Genomic DNA, 24804 nt, shown 5'->3' on the forward strand with positions numbered 1-24804 from the left:
ACTCCAAAAAAACATCACGACACCTGATAGTCAAATTGAGAAATTATAATTGTAGGTATAATCTCTTGAAAGCTGCCAGGGCAAAGAGGCTCCTTACTTACAGAGGGAAGCCCATCAGAATAACGTCAGACCTGTGCACAGAGACCTGGCAAGCCAGAAGAGGCTGGCAAGATATATTCAGGGCACTAAATGAGAAGAACATGCAGCCAAGAATACTTTATCCAGCAAGACTGACATTCAAAATGGATGGAGAGATAAAGAGTTTCCAAGACCGGCAAGGCTTAAAAGACTATGCAACCACCAAGCCGATACTGCAGGAAATATTAAGGGGGGTGCTATAAAAGAGGAAAAATCCAAAGAATAGCATTGAACAGAAATATAGAGACAGTCTACAGAAAGAAAGACTTCAAAGGTAACTCGATGTCAATAAAAACGTATCTATCAATAATCACTCTCAATGTGAATGGCCTAAATGCACCCATAAAACGGCACAGGGTTGCAGATTGGATAAAACGACAGGACCCATCCATATGCTGTCTACAAGAGACCCATTTTGAACCTAAAGATACACGCAGACTGAAAGTGAAGGGGCGGAGAAGCATCTTTCATGCCAATGGGACTCAAAAGAAGGCTGGGGTAGCGATTCTCATATCAGATAAATTAGACTTCAAACTAAAGACTGTACTCAGAGATACAGAAGGACACTACATAATCCTTAAAGGGACTATCCACCAAGATGATCTAACAATTGTAAATATCTATGCTCCCAATATGGGAACAGCCAATTACTTAAGAAAACTGTTAATCAAGATAAAGAGTCATATTGATATGAATACACTAATCGTAGGTGATCTTAACATGCCTCTTTCAGAATTAGACAGATCATCGAAGCAGAAAATCAATAAAGAAACAAGAGCATTGAATGACACATTGGACCAGATGGACCTCATAGATATATACAGAACATTCCACCCTAAAACAGCAGAATACTCATTCTTCTCAAGTGCACACGGAACCTTCCCAGAATAGACCACATACTGGGTCACAAATCAGGACTCAGCCGATACCAAAAGACTGAGATTATTCCCTGCATATTATCAGATCACAATGCTTTGAAACTGGAGCTCAATCACAAGGAAAAGTTCCGAAGGAACTCAAACACCTGGAAGCTAAAGACCACCTTGCTTAAGAATGCTTGGATCAACCAGGAGATCAAAGAAGAACTGAAACAATTCATGGAAACCAATGAGAATGAAGACACTTCGGTCCAAAACCTATGGGATACAGCAAAGGCGGTCCTAAGGGGAAAATATATAGCCATCCAAGCCTTGCTCAAAAAAATTGAAAAATCCAGAACACACCAGCTGTCTCTACACCTTAAAGAACTGGAGGATCAACAACAAATCAAACCAACTCCACACATAAGAAGGGAAATCATCAAGATTAGAGCTGAGATCAATGAGGGAGAAACCAGAGATACAGTAGAACGTATCAATGAAACTAGAAGCTGGTTTTTTGAAAGAATCAATAAGATCGATAAGCCACTGGCTACACTAATCCAAAAGAAAAGAGAGAAATCCCAAATTCATAAAATTATGAATGAAAAGGGAGAGATCACAACTAACACCAAGGAAGTAGAAACAATCATCAGAAGTTATTACGAACAGTTATATGCCAATAAGCTTAGCAACCTAGATGAAATGGATGCATTCCTGGAAAAATATAAACTACCAAAATTGAACCAGGAAGAAATCGACAACCTGAATAGACCGATATCTAATAACGAGATTGAAGCAGTGATCAAAAATCTCCCAAAAAACAAGAGCCCAGGACCTGATGGATTCCCTGGGGAATTCTACCAAACCTTCCAAGAAGAAATAACACCTATTCTCCTAAAGCTGTTTCAAAAAATTGAAGCAGAAGGAAAACTTCCAGACTCTTTCTATGAAGCCAGCATTACCCTGATCCCCAAACCAGGCAAGGACCATACCAAAAAGGAGAATTTCAGACCAATATCACTGATGAATATGGATGCTAAGATTCTCAACAAGATCCTAGCCAACAGGATCCAACAACACATTAAAAAGATTATCCACCATGATCAGGTGGGATTCATCCCTGGGCTACAAGGATGGTTCAACATTCGTAAATCAATCAATGTGATACAACAAATTAATATGAGAAGAGAGAAGAACCACATGGTCCTCTCAATTGATGCAGAAAAAGCATTTGACAAAATCCAACATCCGTTCCTGATTAAAACGCTTCAAAGTATAGGGATAGAGGGAACATTCCTGAACCTCATCAAATCTATCTATGAAAGACCCACAGCAAATATCATCCTCAATGGGAAAAAGCTTGCAGCCTTCCCGTTGAGATCAGGAACAAGACAAGGATGCCCACTTTCACCACTCTTATTCAACATAGTATTAGAAGTCCTAGCAACAGCAATCAGACAACAGAGAGAAATAAAAGGTATCCAAAATGGTAATGAAGAAGTCAAACTCTCTCTCTTCGCAGATGACATGATTCTTTATATGGAAAACCCAAAAGACTCCACCCCCAAACTACTAGAACTCATACAGCAATTCAGCAGCGTGGCAGGATACAAAGTCAATGTGCAGAAATCAGTGGCTTTCTTATACACTAACAATGAAAATACAGAAAGGGAAATTAGAGAATCGATTCCATTTACTATAGCACCAAGAACCATAAGATACCTGGGAATAAACCTAACTAAAGAGGTAAAGGATCTATACTTGAGGAACTATAGAACACTCATGAAAGAAATTGAAGAAGACACAAAAAGATGGAAGACCATTCCATGCTCTTGGATCGGAAGAATAAACATTGTTAAAATGTCTATACTGCCTAGAGCAATCTATACTTTTAATGCCATTCCGATCAAAATTCCACCGGGATTCTTCAAAGAGCTGGAGAAAATAATCCTAAAATTTGTATGGAATCAGAAGAGACCCCGAATCGCTAAGGAAATGTTGAAAAACAAAAATAAAGCTGGCGGCATCACCTTACCTGATTTCAAGCTTTATTACAAAGCTGTGATCACCAAGACAGCATGGTACTGGCATAAAAACAGACACATAGACCAGTGGAACAGAGTAGAGAGCCCTGATATGGACCCTCAACTCTATGGTCAATTAATCTTCGACAAAACAGGAAAAAATATACAGTGGAAAAAAGACAGTCTCTTCAATAAATGGTGCTGGGAAAACTGGACAGCTATATGTAGAAGAATGAAACTCGACCATTCTCTTACACCGTACACAAAGATCAACTCAAAATGGATAAAAGACCTCAACGTGAGACAGGAATCTATCAGAATCTTAGAGGAGAACATAGGCAGTAATCTCTTTGATAACAGCCACAGCAACTTCTTTCAAGATACGTCTCCAAAGGCAAAGGAAACAAAAGCGAAAATAAACTTCTGGGACTTCATCAAAATCAAAAGCTTCTGCACAGCAAAGGAAACAGTCAAAAAAACAAAGAGGCAACCCACGGAATGGGAGAAGATATTTGCAAATGACAGTACAGACAAAAGGTTGATATCCAGGATCTATAATGAACTCCTCAAACTCAACCCACACGAGACAGACAAACACATCAAAAAATGGGCAGAAGATATGAACAGACACTTCTCCAATCAAGAAATACAAATGGCTATCAGACACATGAAAAAATGCTCATCATCATTAGCCCTCAGGGAGATTCAAATTAAAACCACATTGAGATATCACCTTACACCAGTTAGAATGGCCAAAATTAACAAAACAGGAAACAACATGTGTTGGAGAGGATGTGGAGAAAGGGGAACCCTCTTTCACTGTTGGTGGGAATGCAAGTTGGTGCAGCCTCTTTGGAGAACAGTGTGGAGATTCCTCAAGAAATTAAAAATAGAGCTTCCCTACGACCCTGCAATTGCACTCCTGGGTATTTACCCCAAAGATACAGATGTCGTGAAAAGAAGGGCCATCTGTACCCCAATGTTTATAGCAGCAATGGCCACGGTCGCCAAACTATGGAAAGAACCAAGATGCCCTTCAACGGATGAATGGATAAGGAAGATGTGGTCCATATACACTATGGAGTATTATGCCTCCATCAGAAAGGACGAATATCCAACTTTTGTAGCAACATGGACGGGACTGGAAGAGATTATGCTGAGTGAAATCAGTCAAGCAGAGAGAGTCAATTATCATATGGTTTCACTCATTTGTGGAGCATAACCAATAGCATGGAGGACAAGGGGCGTTAGAGAGGAGTAGGGAATTTGGGTAAATTGGAAGGGGAGGTGAACCATGAGAGACTATGGACTCTGAAAAACAGTCTGAGGGGTTTGAAGTGGCGGGGGGGTGGGAGGTTGGGGTACCAGGTGGTGGGTATTATAGAGGGCACAGCTTGCATGGAGCACTGGGTGTGGTGAAAAAATAATGAATACTGTTTTTCTGAAAATAAATAAATTGGGAGAAAAAAAAAAAAGTTTACTTCAAGCTCTTGAACCAAAAAAAAAAAAAAGTTAACCTTCTAATTTAGTAAACTCATTCCCCATCCCTATGTGATTTGAAAAACAAAATTAAGTTATAGAAAATGTTCAGAACTATTCTAACTTTTTTGACACACGAGTTTGAATTGAAATGAATATTCTCCTAACACTGGGTAAAAAGCTCAATACTAGGAATTAAAAGTAATGTGGAAAGGCAAAATTATCATAAGCCTCTCTAGATTGCACAAAATGCGTGCTCTTCACTATCTCAAAAATTAAATGAAAAACTTTCATTCATTTATGTTAACACATGCAGTATGCTAAATCATATCTATAGAATAAGTAGATGTCAAGTGACAGATCACTTATACTTTTTAATTTCATAAATTCCCGTTTTCCCAGAATTTTCCTAAGTTCCAGAAGAAAACCTATCCGTATCAAAGCCTATGATTCAGGATAGAGTTCCGGAATCTAGAACCAAGGGACAATGTAGGCAAAGCTTAGGGAGCAGCCTATACCACAATGGGGAGGTAGGGAAGGTTAGCTCAAAACTGACTACATGATGAGAATCTGTGAAACATTTATCCAGGTAGAGTTCTTAATTTCAACAACCCATTATATTAAAGGCTCATGCAGTATCCTAAATCTTTCCTCTTTCTTTAAAAAAAAAAAAAATTAGATGCCAAGTCACAGATCACTTATTTTAATTTCATATCTTCCTTTGGTTTTCTCCCATGAGTTCATCCTTCTCCCTGTGCATTCACACAGCAGCGAGACCCAAATGCAGATGGCAGACAAGAGAGACCAAGGACGGGGAAGTCAGAAGGTCTGATCCAGATCCGAACCAAGGGCACCTTAAAATCATTGTTAAATCTCCCCATCTCTTAGTTTCTTCATCTGAAAAAGGGAAAGACTTGCTTGCTCCCTCCACAAAACTATCATGAAACTCAAACAAGGTCAGTGATATGAGGTACTCTCAAAGCTTCAAATTGCTATAAAAACATTAGATACTGTTATTATAATTAATATATTCCTAGGCAAAAAGGTGCCAAATATACATGAATTCTAGATTTGTTATTTGTATGAATCAAGGCAGACAGAGGCATATAGTTATACATATTCTCTTTGTATGTTAATTGCAAATTTAATTAAATCCCAAGGAATAAAGAGAAAAACTCTAACCTGTCTACATCCTTTTAAAATTTATAGTCACAACATGAGGAATGATTTGGTGTCTACATCAATATACTATTCACATTTTTTAAATGTAAAAATTTAAAACTGCATGAATTGTCCACGTTCTGTCACTCACAGTCCAGGATCTGTAAAGAGGGATGACAATGGTACCTACATGATAGGGTTGATATGAAGGTTGGGTCAATATGTACAGAGCACTGGACCACTATGTGAACGCTTGCACCTTGGTACCAGGGAGAATCGGCCAGCTCTGTGTTCAAACTATTGCTCCAATCTCTACTAGATGTGTGATTTGAATAGGACATCTCAGAGGGCCACTTTGAGGATTAATGGTCATATACATAAGTGTGTGTGTGTGTGTGTGTATTTATGTGTGTACATGTATACATATATGTGTACATATATACAGATATACAAAGATTAAAAAGATACCAATTATCTTGAAAGTTATCAGTAAGTGGTGGGATTGATGATTTTGCTTAGAGTAATAATGTTTAATGACAGTAATACTGGTAAGGTATGAAAGAGCTTCTTTAACTTTCAGTGGTTTATTGAGGCCAGATAGTTTTGGAAGAGATACTGCACCAATGCTGGCAGTAGCAAAAATGTATGTAATTTTAGAATGCTGAGTACAGGATCAAATTCCCAAGGACATCCCCAAGCTTAACTCTGTTTCAGACTTATCATTGCCAAAATATTTTAAGTAGACAGAAACACATTTACCCTTGAGAAGCATACAGTTTACTCCTTCACATTCAACTCTATTATCTCAACTCCTACAAAGCTTCCGTCGTGTAAGTGCCCAGTGGTATTCCACTATAAAGCCACTGTGTTTCCAAAGAATTTAGATGATTTCCCAGTCTTTGTCAACACCATTTCTTGCAAATCTGAATGAAAAATGAAGATCTCCTTGAAAAGCTTTTAAAAGTCTAATCGTTTTTTTCATTTTTCATTTCCCTAATTCATTTTCATTTTTCATTTCCCCAAAAGAGTGAAAAGAAAATTAAGGAGTTTTTTTTTTTTTAAACAGAGGGAGGAGTCAAAGAATAAAGAGAACATCTTTTTAAGCTGTTAAGATGTTTTTTAGGGTTAACACTGAGAAGACAATCCACTCCACCTTACCTGGAATTCTAGTTGATTCTCTGTCATCTTCATGGCTTCACTTCCTAGCCACAGACAAATATGCTACCAACCTCCCAACCGCCACCCCCACAAGGCTTGGTTTTCAGTTGTTTTTGTTAGCATGTTATCCTCCATCACTTTTGGGGGCCTCAAAACTGTTAACTCACAGCTTGCCAGAGGAAAAAAGAATCTTAGAAACCATGCTCTTATACCCATTTCCTTTTGCACAGGCTTCCAAACGGACAGTCTGATGAAGGAGAAGACTGATGACTTCCAGAAAATGACAAAGGGACTCTGGGTCAAGAAACCAAGGATTCTCTCTCCCTGGGCAGGATGCCTTATCCATAGTTGCATCAAATTTCTGCACCTAATTTCTTTTGTATCTGTTTCAAGTTTGTGCAATCTATTCCCATTTTTAAGCAAATCAATTCATTGCTAGGTTTTCACCTTGTGATTGAAATATTATATCTTAGAAATCAAATGAAGCATCACTCTCAAACAGCCTTTTGATGAGATACTAGCATTGGAATTACAAGAGTAAGGGCAAACTTCTCAGTGTCATTTAGTTTTATTTTGTTTCTCCTAATTCTCATGTTCTTATTTTCATAATGCAATGATGTCATCAGGAACCAAAATAAGATCACCTTAATTACTTTTTTTATGACTTCTTACATACAAAAAGTTTATTTTTGCCTGATCACTTAAAAATAAACAACCACAACATTTAAGAGAATAATTTCTGTCACCTATTACACACAAATATTTGGTGTATATACAAATAATAACAGCAAATCTTAGAACAATTTACATGTGGCAAATAGCGTCAAAGTTCAACAAGCTAACATGTATCTGCTGAAATGCAACCAATAGGAATTACTGAAAAATCTCAAACATTTTGGATTCATGTCTTCCCCATCACCTACCCGAGTGTCAAAATAGAGAGAGGGGCAGCAGATCATTCTCAACTTCCAAAAATTAGGTGCCTTTTAGATATAGAAAAGACAGGAGGGCTATTTGTAAGATGGAAAATAGTAGTCCTATCTGTTGAGGTATCTCATTGAAAAAGTTACTTCTGGGGTAAAGGACTCTCCTGGTAGTGCTTTAAATAAAATAATTCTAGTCCTGGGACACGGGGATGGCTCAGTCAGTTAAGCATCCGACTCTTGGTTTGGGTGGTAAGATCAAGCCCTGAGCTGGGCTCTGTACTCAGCAGGAAGTCTTAAGATTCTCTCCTTCTGCCCTTCCCATCACTCTCTCTTTCTTGTTTCCATTCTCCAATAAATAAATCTTTAAAAATAATAATAATAATTCTAGCCCCATTTGGACAATGTCATTTGTTTTGCTAAGTCACCTATGTGTGAAATTTAATTACTTAATGCAACTACCTAGACCACTCCTGTCACAAGTCCTCCTTCAGCAAAAAATGCTTAAGTATTTGATAAAATGTTCTCCACTAAAACAAAACACATAGAAAATGAAACATGGGGAGGAAAAAAAAAAAAAAAGAAAAGAAAAGAAAATGAAATGTGATTACCTTTCCAAAGTCACGAACATCAAACAGGTCAAATGCTTCAAAGAGTTCACTCTTTCTCATTCCAAAGGTCTCGCAACAGGCCGTGAGGAATGTCCTTATGTTCTTCAAACAGAGAAACTGAGGAATAGGAAATAGCTATTAGTATATAGTGAATCATTCTGAATGCTCTATATCCTCTGTCTACACAGAATGCTATTTAAAAAAATGACAAGGGAAAAAAAGAATCAACCAACTTTTGAGACTGCTTTGCAATTAATCCTTCAGCAGTATTTACTGAGTACCTGCTTGTTTTGTTTTTTTGTTTTGTTTTTTTTTAAAGATTTTATTTATTTATTTGACAGAGAGAGATCACAAGTAGGCAGAGAGGCAGGCAGAGAGAGAGAGGAGGAAGCAGGCTCCCTGCTGTGCAGAGAGCCCGATGCGGGACTCGATCCCAGGATCCTGAGATCATGACCTGAGCCAAAGGCAGCGGCTTAACCCACTGAGCCACCCAGGCGCCCCTGAGTACCTGATTGGGCACAGGGGATACATCTATGAAGAAGTTACATAAAGTTTGTGCCCTCATGAAACTTATATTCTAATAAAAGAAGACACACAAGAAAAAACTCAGCAACAAAAACCAAAAAAGGAAATATTTTATTTTCATATGGTGGTAAGTGCAATGGGGAAAAAAGTCAGGTGGAGGGATCAGGAGCACTGGTGGGAGGGGGTGGGGAGGCGCTTAAATGAATGATTAGAGAAGGTGTCAGAGGGAAGAGAGCAGATAAGCAGAGAATTGAAGGGGGTGAAGGAACAAGCCAGGCAGAAGTCCAGGCCACAGGATTCCAACTTAAAGTAGCAACCCCTGGCAAAGCCCTGAGACAGAATATCTAAGGTGTGTTTAAGAAAGGGGCCAAGGGGGCGCCTGGGTGGCTCAGTGGGTTAAAGCCTCCGCCTTTGGCTCAGGTCCTGATCTCAGGGGCCTGGGATCGAGCCCCACATCGAGCCCCACATCGGGCTCTCTGCTCGGCAGGGAGCCTGCTTCCTCCTCTCTCTCTCTGTCTACTTGAGATCTCTGCCTGTCAGATAAATAAATAAAATCTTGTTAAGCATCTTTGTTAAGCATCTGCCTTCGGCTCAGGTCCTGATCCCAGGGTCTTGGGACTGAGCCCCACATGGGGCTCCCTGCCTGGCAGGAAGCCTGCTTCTCTCTCTCTCCCACTCCCCTGCTTGTGTTCCGTCTCTTGCTGGGTCTCTGTCTTTCACATAAATAAATAAAATCTTTAAAAAAAAAAAAAAGAAAGAAAGAAAGAAAGAAAAAAAGGGGGCCAATGCAGCTGGAGCAGAGTGAGTGACAGGGAGAAAGGTAGAAGGGGAGCTAGAAAGGTATGGGGTCAGATGATGAAGGACCTTGTTGCACCAGCTTTTACTCTGACCAAGACAAGAGTCACTGAAGGCTTTAAGGCAGAGGAAGGATGTAACCTGATATTTTACAGGGGTATTTCAGGCTGCTGTTTTTAACATAGATGGAAAGGAGGAAGAACAAACATGGAGATAGGAAAAGCAGACGGGAGGGTAAGACCTAACCATGCGAAGACCACATGTTACATTTTGACTCTGTTAAATTTGAGATACCTCTAGTCATCCAGTAGGATGTGGGGCAGGCAACTAGATATACAAATCTGCAGTCCAGGATACAGGTATATAATATGAACATAAATTTGGAGTTTTTAGAGTATACAGAACTTTTTTTTTTAAGATTTTATTTATTTATTTGACAGAGATCACAAGTAGGCAGAGAGGCAGACAGAGGGAAAAGGGAAAGCAAGCTCCCCATGGAGCAGAAAGCCCGATGCAGGGCTCCATCCCAGGACCTTGGGATCATGACCTGAGCTGAAGGCAGAGGCTTAACCCAGTGAGCCACTCGGGTGCTCCAACAGAACATTTTTATCCATGATATTACCGTAGAGGACTTTATGAGAAAACAGAGGAGAGGACTGGAACTGAGTCATCTTAGGAGATCAGGAAAAGAGCCCACCAAGAGGCTGATCATGAGTGACTGATAAGGAAGGATAATAACCAGAAGCACAGGTTTTCCCTTAAGTAAAAAAGTGTTTCTAGAAAAAAAGGCATGATAAACTCTTTTAGCTAATGATAGGTAAGATTTGACCAAGCACTGACCATGGACTCTGGCAGCGTGAAGGTTACAGGTATATCTTGATAAAAACAAGTTCTGTGTGGAATGGGGTGCATGGAGCAGGTTCCAGAGATGATGGAAACAGAGGAAGTGAAAAGGGAATATAGAATATAGACTCTTAAGGAGTTTGCTGCAAAGGGGAAAAGAGGATTGAAGAGGTGGTCAGAGAGAAAGAGAAGTCAAGGAAGGCCTTTTTAAAAACAATGGAAGCTGTTACGACATGTTTTTATTTTGATGAGAATAAGTCAGTAAAGAGGGGAAAGTTAGTCATGCAAGAGAGAAGGCGAGTCGCCAGAATGAGGTCCTTGAGTAGGCAAACACTGCTCCCATGGAGAAGTCTGACTTGGAGAGAGAAGGCTCAGTTCATCAACACTACAACAGAAGGGAAGGCGGATCTGTTGACAATTTTTAAAAACAAAATTTACTTTCAGTATCCCAAAGACTCAGACCTACATAAGCAAAATACACACATACCCTGAAAGTGAATCACTGCTTTTTGGAGACCTAAGCTGCAGTGGCACACATAAGACCATTATCCTCCAATAAGTGAGAAACCCATCAGCTAATCTGAGCCTTCTCTTTTTAAGCACCGTCAATGTTTTATTTTGTTGTTTTGTTTTTCATATTGGTTTTTTAATTTACAGAAAGCACATTTTACTTCCTCGGTATTTGAAACATTCAGATTTTTCACAGGCTTAACTTAGATGCAGTTTGACCCTTTATAGGAATCCTTCTCTGAGGCTTAAATATTTCAGGAGAGGTTAAAACCACAGGGGAAGCATCATGAACCCTTTGAAGCACAAAGACAGAAGCCATTCAGCACATGGAGTCACTACTTGCACTCTAAAAAATTCATAAGAGACCTTTATAACGCAGAATCATTCTACATGTAGCTCTTTCACATAGGATTGCTTATTTACAGATTAAAAGCCTTGCATTCTGCCAAGATAGAGGATAATTACTCTCTTGGGGATTATGCAACTGCTCTCTTGCAATATTTTTTACATAATTAAGTGCCCAACTCATAGCTCACCAAGGAGAAGCACAATTACGCATGCCACCCTCTGAAGATTGCTCACCAAACCCAGATTTCATCCTGTGTAGGAAAAACTACAGTAGACTTCCACCCAAGTGCTTCCTTAACTCAGAAAAGCAAGGATTATTTCTGAAAAGTTAAAAAAAAAAAAGAAAGAAAGAAAGAAAAGAAAAGAAAAAACTGAAATGCAGTCATTACTGGATACACATTTAAAAGCAGGTCTTCCTGGGGTGCCTGGGTGGCTCAGTGGGCTAACCCTCTGACTTTGGCTTAGGTCATGATCTCAGGGTCCTGGGATTGAGCCACACATTGGGGGAAAACAAAAACAAAAACAAAAACAAAAAAACAGGTCTTCTCACTTCTAGAACCAACCTTAATTTTATTTGCCCCTTAACTAGTTCAGTTCTATTAAATTCCACAAATATTTACTGGATTTGGAAAAGGTCACTTGAATCCTCTCATTTTTTTGAAGCAATCCTCAAATTTGGTCTTCCCTGTAGGTATTTCCTCAGGCAACAGTTTTTGAATGCCTACAACATTCCAGACACTGGAAATGCTAAAAATGAGTAACAAGAGTGGTTCTGCCTCAAGCTTGTCTAATCTTATTTGGAGATTTTTCACAGTTATCCAGTTTGGCTAATATCACTAGGATCACATTCCACTTGATGTTCACAGGTGCTCATCCCTGTGCACACACAGGAACGAAGCTGAGGGCTGGAGAAAGTGAGCCCCAATACCACTGCAGAAGCACTGGCCAACCTGGTACGGACAGCCTGCCTGCCACTCCTGAGACATAGATTTTGTTTTCATCACGCTGAGCTTGTTCTTTTTCCAGTTTATTTTTAAGAATTTCTAACCAAAAAATTGAGAAGATAGTACAATGAACATTCCACCCACCCAACAACTGGAACATACTGTCATATATATGTGCTTTTTTTTTTTTTTAAAGACTTATTTTAAAGAGAGAGAAAGCACACACGTGCGAGCACAAGAGGGAGGAGGGAGCAGTAGAGGGAGAGGGAGAGAGAACCTTAAGCAGACTCTGCAATGAGCAGAGCCCAACTCCGGGCTCGATCTCAAGACCCTGACATCATGACCTGAGCTGAAATCAAGAGCTAGACACTTTACTGACTGTACCACCCAAGCACCCCTATATATGTGCTTTTATATGCCAACTCTTTATTTATGGTTTTTTTTTAAGTATGTGGAAGCAAGTTACAGATATCACAACACTTCACTCCTAAATAGCTCAATAGGCTTCTCCGAGGAATAAAGATATTTTCCGACATACCATTATCATACCTAAGAAAATTAACAATTCTATGTTATCTAATATCTATTTCATATTCAAATTTCCTCAGTTGCCCACCCTATGTCTCCTTATGCTATGTACTCCCCCAGTGAGATCCAATTAAATTTTATCCATTGTACTTGGTGGCTTTATTTTTGCAGTATCTTTTGAGAAATCCCACTGCCTTTTAAGACATAGACTTTTTGAAGAGTCCAGACAAGTCATCTTATAGAAGGTCCCACATTTTGCGTTTGTCTTATTTTCATGGTATCATTAAACCTGTTTCTCCATCACTTGTATTTCCAGTGAACCGAAAGCTAAGTCTAAATACAAATTAAACAGTTCTGGCAAAAATACTTCATACTGTGAAATTCATATTTCATAACATTTAAAGATACAAAATGTTAAGTTTAGCCACTATTATTGGTGCTAGCTTGATCGCCTGGTTAGAACGTTTATTGCCAAATCTATTATAAAGGGACATCTTCCCCTTTATATTAATAAAAATCCTATGTGTATTAATTTGGTGCCATGTCATATTTCCCAATAATTTTTCACCATGATTTACCATTCACTAATAACCCTTGCTTTGATTAATCCACTTGGGACTACAAAATAGTGATTTTTCTGATTCTATCATTCCTTCCATAATTATTAGTGGGGTTTTTTTTTTTTGAGATTTTATTTTTTTATTTGACAGAGAAAGAGATCACAAGTAGTCAGAGAAGCAGACAGAGACAGAGGAGGAAGCAGGCTCCCCGCTGAGCAGAGAGCCCGATGCGGGGCTTGATCCCAGGACCCCAGGATCATGACCTGAGCCAAAGGCACAGGCTTTAACCCACTGAGCCACTCAAGTGCCCCACTGGTGGTTATTCTTACAAAAAGAGCTTTTAGTGCCCTCACTCCCATTCCCTTTTTTCCACTTGTTTAAAAAAAAAAAAAAAAAAATCACTTTTTTTTTTTTTTTTAAGTTCATATTGTCCCAAATTTGGCCATTTGGAAGTCGCTTTAAACGGATTCCTGTGTCCTTTTAACAGAATGCCATTTCTTGTATTAAACTGTCCCAAACCCACATAGGTCCTTTGCTCTAGTTCTGGAATCAGTCATTTCTCTGAGCAAGTCCATTCCTACTTACGTGGTAAATGGTATTTAGAAACAAATGTCTGAGCACTAGGCTGCTCCCAGGTTACATGAGCCTATTTTATCAGAAACCAAGAACTCTATCCTTTGATTAAGCAATCCACCACAAAAGAAAGAGTTAATGTAAACTAGATTGGCCTAAATGATCTCCAATGCACCATTCAGGTAATTCTATACTTTTCTTTGTGGAATGCTTAATAAGCCAACTCTTATCTTACTCTGCTAAGATGAAGGAAAGTTGAATTTTTTGAAGATGACTGATGAATACATGAGCTTGTTTTATGCTTAGAGATGTGACTGGTGTTTTGACACACTTATTTCAGTATAACTTCTTTCTCCCCAGTTTATAAATTCTTTTAGATTAGTAGCCATATGATTGTCCTTTGTATCATCTGTGGTAGCTTAAAACATTCTGCCTTCAGAGATGGTTTACGACACACAAGAAAAAATATAGCTCATTATTTCATAACCAAACTTGGTGTTTGATAAAAAAAATTATACAACTTTACATTTAATTTATAAGAGATAACCTTAGGAATTTTTAGAATTTAGGATTCAAATTTTAAGAATCAAAATTTTAAATAACTTCAGGATTTTTTAAATATTAAATGTATACACACAAGATAGTTACCAAAATTAAAGATATACAAAAGTCTAAACAGCATTTTCTCATTTAACAAATACTACTGAGGTGCAGATTATATACTAGGCATCATAAAAGTTCATAAAACTTATCTTCAATTGGGTACTGCTTTAATTTATTAAACATATGTTAATGGAATCAAACTCCCAAGAACTAGGTATATTTTTAAGATTTTATTTATATGACAGAGAGAAACATAGGCAGTGGGAGTGGGAGAGGGAGGAACAGGCTTCCTGCTGAGCAGGGAGCCCGATGCAGGACCTTGGGATCATGACCTGAGCCAAAAGAAGACACTTAACCATCTGAGCCACCCAGGTGCCCCAAGAACTAGGTATTTTTAAAAAGCAAATAGGATCCAAACTGTCCTCAGAAGAGTTACCCTGGCAGGGCAGAGCCCCCAGACCAGTGACAGCGCGATTACACAGTATGTGGCAACTACCATATAGAGAGTATTCAAGGGTTCTGTGGGAGTCTTGGAGTATCAGAAACAGCTTTCTGGAATAAGTGACCAATGAGAGGAGAGCTGAAGGAGAGGTGAGAGCCAGTCACAAAAACAGGAAGAGTGATTGACATTCAGGGAAGGGAAAGGAAGATGCCAGACTTAGGGTACAAGGGAATACCAGGTAAAGAGCACAGCATGTGTGTATGAGCACAAGACAAGGCATGGCCTGCTGGGGGCAATGGAAGTGGTACCGAATGGACACAACCCTCTGGAGGGCAGTAGCTAGAGCTCGGTTAGAAAGGCGAGCTGGGGCTTACAAGGCTTGCCAAAGAGATGTGGGCTTTCTTCTAGAAGACATGGTGAGGTTCAATGGGTTTAAATAGAAGAATAGGACACTCAGCTTGCATTTTATTATTATAGTAATTTCTGAGTGTTTGCTGTGTACCAAGCTTTATGCTAAGGTTTAGGTCCTTTAAGCCTCATGACAACTCAATCAGGAAAGTTTTCATTTTCTCTTTCACACAAACAGAGTTTACTCAAGGTTATATAACTGCATTTGCTAAAGTAATAGTGTCGTGATTCAAATCCAGGCCTTCTTGCTACAGAGCCCACATCCTTAACTATGGTGTTATTCTATGCAGATTAAATGTTTTCTTTTCTCTTTATTAGGGAGACGATATGGTTTAGGTGGGCAAGACAGGACAGTTAGGGTGCTGCCATATTTATTTAACAAAAAGATTATGGCCATTTGGACTAGGACTAGCATGGTAGAAGGAGGAACTGAAAGTTTATAAGTAATATGGAAAGGAAATACCCAGTAACTGATTGAATATGCTTGGAGTGGGTGGGGAAAGAGAGAAGAGAGAAGAACTAGGAATTATATCCATAGCTCTGTCATGGGCTCTGCACCTACAGTAAAGGCACGCTCTAAAAATGGTAGCTAAGCAGCTGGGGGACAGGGTGTGTGAAAAGGAGCCAAGATGGGAGATAGCTAGCTCTCGTCTTAACATCTGGAAGATCCAGTAATGAGAGAGCATCGAGGGAGCATGTCAGGGATATCCAGTGATGAGTGATGCACTCTAACAGCACAGGCAGCGGGTCTTAGGCCCCCACACCCACCCTTCCCCTTGGAAGTACATGAGCAGCTTCCTTATTTATTACAAGCTGAAGAATTAAAACGGTAGAAAAGCACTCAATAGATGCAGATAACCTTCAAAGAAATTTTAATACCATCAAAGTCTAGGACACCGTCAAATGATACAGGGATCTCCAGATTAGATAATGTTTCATCACCAGATAGCTACCACAACAGACAAGGCTTTTCAAGGTGCAGCCTCTCCCACAGGACCACTTCTATGCTAGTAACAGTGATGTTCCAGAAAGGAAACATTTAAGTCAGACTGCAAAAGTTCACTATAAAGCTCTGAGACGACCTTTCTCTTCCCTCTACCCCTTTTATAAGGTGTACAGTTGCCTTTTTCTCTATGTGCATAAGAACCATTTTGACTTTCTCAATGATATGAATACAAGTGGGATCATTTCCCTTTTTTACTTGAAAAAATAAGCATCTACTTCTGTAAAATTAACAAAAAATGGACCAGTTATGTTAACTGACGCTATGTAACAGGAAAAAAACCTCCACGGTTTGTTGTGAAATGAGCTATTTCAATCACAACCGAGAAATGGTAACTTACGGGAAGGCTGATGATTTCTAATACAGCTTCACTGCCATGCACACTTGCTGACTTACCACAATTTTCACAAGGACCATCAACAGCCAAAGCCGCCTGTGAAGACAGAAGTCCTTGGAGTCTCATTTCTTTTCCTTTTTTTTTAAAGATTTTATTTATTTGAGAGAAAGAGTTGGGGGAGGGGCAAAGGAAGAGGGAGAAGCAGGCTTCCTGCTGTGAGTGGAGCCAACTCAGGGCTCAGTCCCAGGACCCTGAGATCATGACCTGAGTTGAAGGCAGATGTGTAACTGACTGAGCCACCCAAGTGCCTCTCCACTTCTCCTTTCTTGATGGAACGCTCATTATCCCGTTGAAGTGGAGAGTGAATTTGAGAGTTTAAATAATTTGAATTGGGAGTGGTTGTTAATGAGTTGATTGACAGGTTTGTTTGTTTTTTAAGATTTTATTTATTTATTTGACAGAGACACGGAGAGAGGGGGAACACAAGCAGAGGGAGAGGGAGAAGCAGACTTCCCACCAAGCAGGGAGCCTGATGGGGGGCTCGATGGATCCCAGGAACCTGGGATCATGACCTGAGCTGAAGGCAGATGCTTAATGACTGAGCCACCCAGGCGCCTCTGACTGACAGTTTTGAAAGGCACAGAAGTGATCATGATGAAGCCTATTTGCAAACAGTAGGAACAAGAGTTTTCTTTTGTGAGCCAAGCCTCAGCTTAGACTTTGTCAAGCTCTACCTAGTACCCCTGCCATCCTAACTCCTCCACCTTCCCTTTCCAAAGGAATCAATCATCCTTTGAAGAACTAGTAAGGCAGGAAGGCATGTAAGGAAAACAGTAATAAATCAAGTTTCTCTCTTACTGGGGTCTTCTATTTCTGTCCCTTTAGCTGTATCTTCGCTGTCCCTCTATATATACCTTTTAAAATTAAGAGAGCTAGGGCACCTGGGTGGCTCAGTGGGTTAAAGCCTCTGCCTTCAGCTCAGGTCATGATTCCAGGGTCCTGGGATCAAGCCCCGCATCAGGCTCTCTGCTTGCAGGGAGCCCGCTTCCCTTCCTCTCTCTCTCTCTGCCTGCCTCTCTGCCTACTTGCGAGCTCCGTCTGTCAAATAAATAATAAATAAAATCTTTAAAAAAATAACATAAAATAAAATTAAGAGAGCTAAATTCTACATCTTTTGGAAAGAAAACAAAAGAAAGGCAAAAGAAAAAGAATAATTTTTATTGGTATAGGGGCTTTGTCCTTTTCCCTTGTGACTCAGCAGAGCCCAACAGAAGGGGCACCATCCCCACTGCTCTGTAAAGAAATCATACCCATAGATGCCTTCTGAATAATTATAAAATAATGATGCTGCACTTAGCATCAGTTCAAGACTGCATGGTATCTTCAAATAATTTTCTTATTGCTCCTATTATTATAAATAAATGAAGACCCTAAAGAACATGCAGGAAGAAGTCCAGGAAGGGAGGGGAATTGTTTGTCCTAGCTCCAATTTTGTGCTCAAGTCACTAAATCAAATCTCCCCTATTTTCAATAAACTAAAAGCCATGTTGACTGCTATCTAGGCTGCAAAGTATTTTTAAAGGATAAAAAAAAAAATTAGTCATAAATGTAGTCACTTAATAACATTTAAATTTGCAGGCTTATTTTCTATTTTCTTCAATGATTAAAACTTTTATGCTGGGGGGAGGGGGGTTGGGAGAAGGGGGGTGGGGTTATGGACATTGGGGAGGGTATGTGCTTTGGTGAGTGCTGTGAAGTGTGTAAACTTGGCGATTCACAGACCTGTACCCCTGGGGATAAAAATATAGGTTTATAAAAAATAAAAAATTAAAAGAAAAAAAAAAAAAGAAATGGGCAGAAGACATGAACACACATTTCTGCAAAGAAGACATCCAGATGGCCAACAGACACCTGAAAAGGTGCTCCACATCACTCGGTATCAGGGAAATACAAATCAAAACCACAGTGAGATACCACTTCACACCAGTCAGAATGGCTAAAATTAACAAGTCAGGAAATGACAGATGCTGGTGAGGATACGGAGAAAGGGGAACCCTCCTACACTGTTGGTGGGAATGCAAGCTGGTGCAGCCACTCTGGAAAACAGCATGGAGGTTCCTCAAAAAGTAGAAAATAGAGCTACCCTACGACCCAGCAATAGCACTACTTGGTATTTACCCTAAAGATACAAAAGTAGTGATCCGAAGGGGCACGTGCACCTGAATGTTTATAGCAGCAATGTCCACAACAGCCAAACTCTGGAAAGAACATAGATGTCCATCAACAGATGAATGAATAAAGATGTGGTGTAGATATATATATAATGGAATACTATGCAGCCATCAAAAGAAATGAAATCTTGCCATTTGCGATGACATGGATGGAACTAGAGGGTATTATGCTGTGCGAAATAAGTCTATCAGAGAAAGACAATTATATGATCTCCCTGATATGAGGAATTTGAGAGGCAGAGTGGAGGGCTTGGGGGGTAGGAAAGGAATAAATGAAACAAGATGGGATTGGAAAGGAGACAAACCACAAGACTCTTAATCTCCAAAACAAACTGAGGGTTGCCGGGGGGAGGGGAGTAGGGAGATGGTGATTGGGTTATGGACATTGGGGAAGTTATGTGCTATGGTGAGTGCTGTGAAGTGTGTAAAGCTGGCGATTCACAGACCTGTACCCCTGGGGCAAATAATACATTATATGTTAATAAATTTTTTTAAAATAAAATAATAAAATAAAAAGCTAAAAAAAAAAAAAACTTTTATGGGTCATATGTAACTTTATGAAAGTGACCAAGCTCCAAATTGCAGGCCTAACTGTAAGAACGCATGCATCCTGTACTCTGCTGCACTCTGGTTCACACCTGTGATAATGACCACCTTCACTCTATCTGTTCTGCCAACTATCACATGCAATAAACATCTGCAAGTAGAGACTACATTTATTTCACCTATGTACCCACAGACACGTGGTTTTAATAAATAATGAATGATTCATGGTGCAGTGTATGTGTAAAACATAAACAGCAACCGTTTCTTGGTAGCCAGGGAACTCATGGGGGAAATTCTACATTAAACTGTCATCATATCCCTTTACTTATATATTAGTGTATCAATAGCTACTCTTTATTAAGTTACCCCCAAGAACTTTAGAATTTCATGATCTTAATAATTAGAAGTAAAATAAAGATTTTAAGTTATTAAGCAGTTATGTTCTTAGGCATCGTTTCTAGACTGGGCTGCCAGCCTCTGGTGCGTATTCAATGGTAGCCTGCTAACAGGATTCCTGGCCAGCTATCACCATCATACACACAAGACTTCGCTGCTTCCAACAAGGACAGCCCTTGTCCTCATAAGAGGGAGCACTGTACCCCTCACCCTTGGCAACAACTTAAAAGGTTATCTGTCAACCCCAGCCTTAGCCCTTGGACCCAGAAAATGTTAACAAATAGCATTTAATTCTACTTATGTGTTTCTAGTTTTTGCACTGAAAACCTGAATGCCTGGGAAATGCAGAGGTCAAAATTAGCCTGAAACATCTGTTTTGCTAAGTTCATTAACCTGATAAAGAAAGCACCATATGTCAATGCATTTAAGGAGAAAAAGTAACACTCAACCACATTATTATGTGCTATTTGGGCTATTCCAGCTAGCCCAAAGCACACTAAATATGGCCCAGTCTACATTCTAGAGAAGACTTCCTTGCAGGGCTCCCTATTACAGTGATGCCAAAAAGGGCATTTCATTTTGCACAGACCATTAAGAGACAGTAGCATGCAGTGACTAAAAGTCAGGATTTTATAGTGGTAGGAACGGTAACAACATAGCTACAATAGTAGTGATAGTCATAATCATAGTAGAATGGAATTAGTTGTAGTAACCATTTAGCAACAGCAGTGACGGTAACAGAGTAGCATGGGAGTGGTAGTAGTAACAGTTTAGCAATAGCAGCAGTACTCATAATCTTGGTGGAACAGAAGTAGTGGTAGCAGGCACAGTGGTAGTGATGGTGGGGCCAGGTGCTCAAGCAATCCTCAGAGGAAAACCAGAGTCTCCTGTGCCTTTATTCTAAGTGAGAAATGGACCGTCCTTCCAACGTAGAACATCCTTGGAACAGCACACTGGCCTAGAAAGCCACTCCCTGTGACCAGGAATTAGAATCCTGTGACCCTGTTACCACAGAAGGAGGGGAGTTGTGGTCATTCTTCATTACAGACAACATTCAAAATGAGGAAAAAGCTTATGGACACAAATCTGTGTTGCTTTTAGATATTAGCCCTACAAATCCATGAATCCAGGTAATGAGAATGAAACAGTGTGCTTGAGTCTGATCTAAAATGAAAAGAGCTGTATACCCAAAAAAGAAAAAGAGAGAGAGAGATCTGATTGCAGGCAACTCCACCTCATGGTCTTGGCTCCCCTACAAACAGCCACCTGAGAAAGCAGCCACAGAAGTCCTCACGAGTCCCTGAGGAGTCCCCACCTTCTCCCTCCTTTGCTGTTTAGCCCCCTATATCCACCTCACCCTGTGGTACAGCCAGACCAGAATGTGAGCAGCAGGAGATCCAGAAAGGAAGAAAAGAACAGAGGGGAATGTGAAGCCTGAGTCTCTCCCCGCTCATTTAATCTGACCTTGGTGCTATGGGGTAGGTACTATTAAAATTCCCACTTACAGATGAGGCAACCAAGATAAGTCACATGGCCTTAAGTCACATGGCTGGTAAGTGATGGAGCAAGGTTTCAAATGGTACCTCCAAGGTCAAAGTCCATGCCTTTCACAACTATGGCATTCTATCTCCTCCCCAGCAGATACTGCCCAAAGCAAGGAAGCTGGGGGCCAAGGTCCTGCCCTCCAGGGAAGGACAGGAGATACACAACGGAGCAGAGAGCATTTCCATTCCAGTGTAGTAAGTAGAGAGGCAAGCTCCAGGTTTAGTGGGAACACAAAGGAAGAATGCCCGTCCAGTGAAGGAGGGTAGGTTAAGATTCACTCCTCCAAGGAAGTGGCTGAAATGCATGTCCAAGAATGAACAAAAGGTGATAATAAATGGTACCTGGTGAGAAGCAAAGGCCTAGCTTTTGGGAGGAAATGTAGTTCAAATGGCCTCTACAGCCAGAGCAGGAAAGAGAGTATAAGAGATGACTGGCCAGAAAACTAGACAGGAGCCAGATTCCAAATGCAACTCAAGATTCATTTCTCAGAGAGGACAAGGCAATGTGTCATAATGCTTCTGACTCCACAAACAATAGCAAGAGATAAATATGTGTGTCCCACATATGACACTAAGCACCTTCCATGGAGTAACTCAGTCAATACATACAATGACCCTCTGAGGAAGACACTATTATTTTACTCTATTCATAAGGAATGAAGACACAGTGAATAATTCAGGGTCAAGGGTAGAGTCAAACCCACCCCTGCTAGCACTCTCCCCTGGCAAGCAATGCTGCATCCTTGAGCATGGGGGATTTTGGGGGGAGGCAATGATAGGTTCTATAGTGGCAGTAAAACCAGACTTCAGGCACCTGCCAGCTTCAGCAAACGTGGGGTCTGCCCCAAGGAAAGCAACTAAACATGAAGAGTAACATACTTCCTCAAGTAACTTCAACTTCAGAAGGAAGATGCATTTAAAAAAAAGACAAAAAGATAAAATCTTTTAAAAAATTTAAAAAGACAAAAAGATGCATTTTGGAGGAAAACACTTCTCTAAGAATAAACAACAATCACAACAAATGTTTCCATTTCTATTCAGAACAGCGTAATACTTAGCTCTAGACCATACAACCTACCTTCCCCTCTTTCTTTTCTCACCTACAAAAGAGAACATCCCTTACTTTATCTCTTTTTTTTATAATTTTTTTAAAATTGTATTTATTTATTTGACAGACAGAGATCACAAGTAGGCAGAGAGGCAGGCAGAGAGAGAGGGAGAAGCAGGCTTCACGCTGAGCGGAGAGCCTGATGCGGGGCTCGATCCCAGGACTCTGGGATCATGACCAGAGCCGAAGGCAGGGGCTTTAACCCACTGAGCCACCCAGGCACCCCTCTTACTTTATCTCTTAATGTCTTTCAGTAGGCTTCTTTACACATAATTACAAATGTTCTATATAACTTTAACAAATTTGAAATGACTAAATAACTTTGGAACAAAATTATTCAGCCATAGATCAACAGGTTTGTTTGTTTTGTTTTTTATTTGACAGAGAGAGACACGCAAGAGAGGGAACACAAGCAGGGGGAGTGGGAGAGAGAGAAGCAGGCTTCCCGCCCAGCAGGGAGCCTGACATGGGGCTGGATCCCAGGGTCCTGGGATCATGACCTGAGCTGAAGGCAGACGCTTAACGACTGAGCCACCCAGGTGCCCCTCATTTTTTTTTGTGCCAAATTACATTCTATTTCTCCCCACATTTCTAACCTAATTGTTATTCTATCTGCACCCACACTCTTCCCAATTTAGTATCACCCCAAATTATATGCAAATTATACTTCTCATTTTTTATTTTATTACCTGAGAGACTTCCTTATGATTTATGCTCCAGGCTTTAGCTCTGCCTACTATGTCACAAGTTGTTTTATTAAAGTAAGTTGTAGTTTTTCAAAATTAAGTAAGAGTATACTGGGTCTGCACTAAAAACACTGTTAACACAAGATCTGAACTAAAGATCAGATTTATATCTGACCTATATTATGTATGTATCATACACATTATCTGTATGTTTATATATACATGCGCATACACACTTTTGTGTTAATACCACTACTTCAATATAATATTTCCTTCTGAAAATATCAACCAAGTAGAACACTTAACCAAGTAGAAATACATCCTAATTGAGTATAGAAAATCTCCTTTGGTTTCTTCCCCCCACCCTTTTTTTTTGGCCTTCAAAAAAAACTCTGCTATCTTTATAACCAGGAAATCTATACTCTGTGTAAAAAAAACCTGATAACCAGGGGATTAATAGATTAATTAAAGGCCCATATATCTTTTCAAATTAGTGTTTTCCTTTTCTTTGAATAAATAACTAGTGAAATTACTGGATCATGTGGTATTTCTATTTTTAATGTTTTGAGAAACCTCCATACTGTTTTCATAGTGGCTACACCAATTTACATTCTCCAAAATGCACCAGAGTTTTTTTTTTCTTCCATAACCTCACCAACACTTGCTATTTGTCTTTCTTTTAAAAGATTTTATTTGTCAGAGAGAGAGAGACAGAGAGTGTGTGTGCACAAGCAGGGGGAGGGGCAGGTGGAGGGAGAAGCAGACTCCCCACTGAGCAAGAAGCCCAACATGGGACTTGATCCCAGGACCTTGGGATCATGACCTGAGCGAAAGTCTTTTTTTTTTTTTTTTAAGGTTTTATTTATTTATTCTACAGAGATCACAAGTAGGCAGAGAGGCAGGCAGAGGGAGAGGAGGAAGCAGGCTCCCCACAGAGCAGAGAGCCCCATGCGGGGCTTGGTCCCAGGAACCTAGGATCATGACCTGAGCCAAAGGCAGAGGCTCTAACCCACTAAGCCACCCAGGAGCCCCCCTGAGCTGGAGTCTTAACCAATTGAGCCAACCAGGCATCCTAATTTCTTGTCTTCTGATATTAACCATCCTGACTAGTATGAGGTAACATCTCACTGTGGTTTTGATTTGCATTTCCCTGGTGACTAATAATGTTGAACATCTTTTTCATGTGTTTGTTGGCCATCTGTAAGGTCTTTGGAAACACATCTATTCCGGTCCTCTGCCCATTTTTTCATTGGATTAATTGTGGGATTTTGGTGTAGCATTGTATAAGTTCTTTATAAATTTTGGATATTAACCCATTATTGGATATATCATTTCCTAATATTCTCTCCCATTCAGTAGTTTGATGGTTTCCTTTGTTGGACAGAAGCTTTTTGATGTAATCCCAATCGTTTATTTTGCTTCTTTCTCTGGCCTTAGGAGCCATAGCTAGGAAAATGCTGCCATAGCCAATGTCAGATTTACTGCCTATGTTCCCCTCTAGGATATTTATGGATTTAGAG

The 24804-nt window shown here is 39.9% G+C and overlaps 1 protein-coding gene across 1 annotated transcript in view; it reads right to left on the reverse strand.

The window, feature by feature from the left end:
- Positions 1-24804, reverse strand: part of VAV3 (vav guanine nucleotide exchange factor 3) — a 364578-nt gene that overhangs the window by 264746 nt on the left and 75028 nt on the right. Inside the window, exon 2 of the mRNA XM_044238799.1 lies at positions 8355-8471. Within this exon, the coding sequence (XP_044094734.1) occupies positions 8355-8471 (117 nt within the window). The remainder of the gene's footprint in view (positions 1-8354; positions 8472-24804) is intronic.

Source organism: Neovison vison, chromosome 2, assembly GCF_020171115.1.
Source record: "Neovison vison isolate M4711 chromosome 2, ASM_NN_V1, whole genome shotgun sequence".
Taxonomy (NCBI): domain Eukaryota; kingdom Metazoa; phylum Chordata; class Mammalia; order Carnivora; family Mustelidae; genus Neogale; species Neogale vison.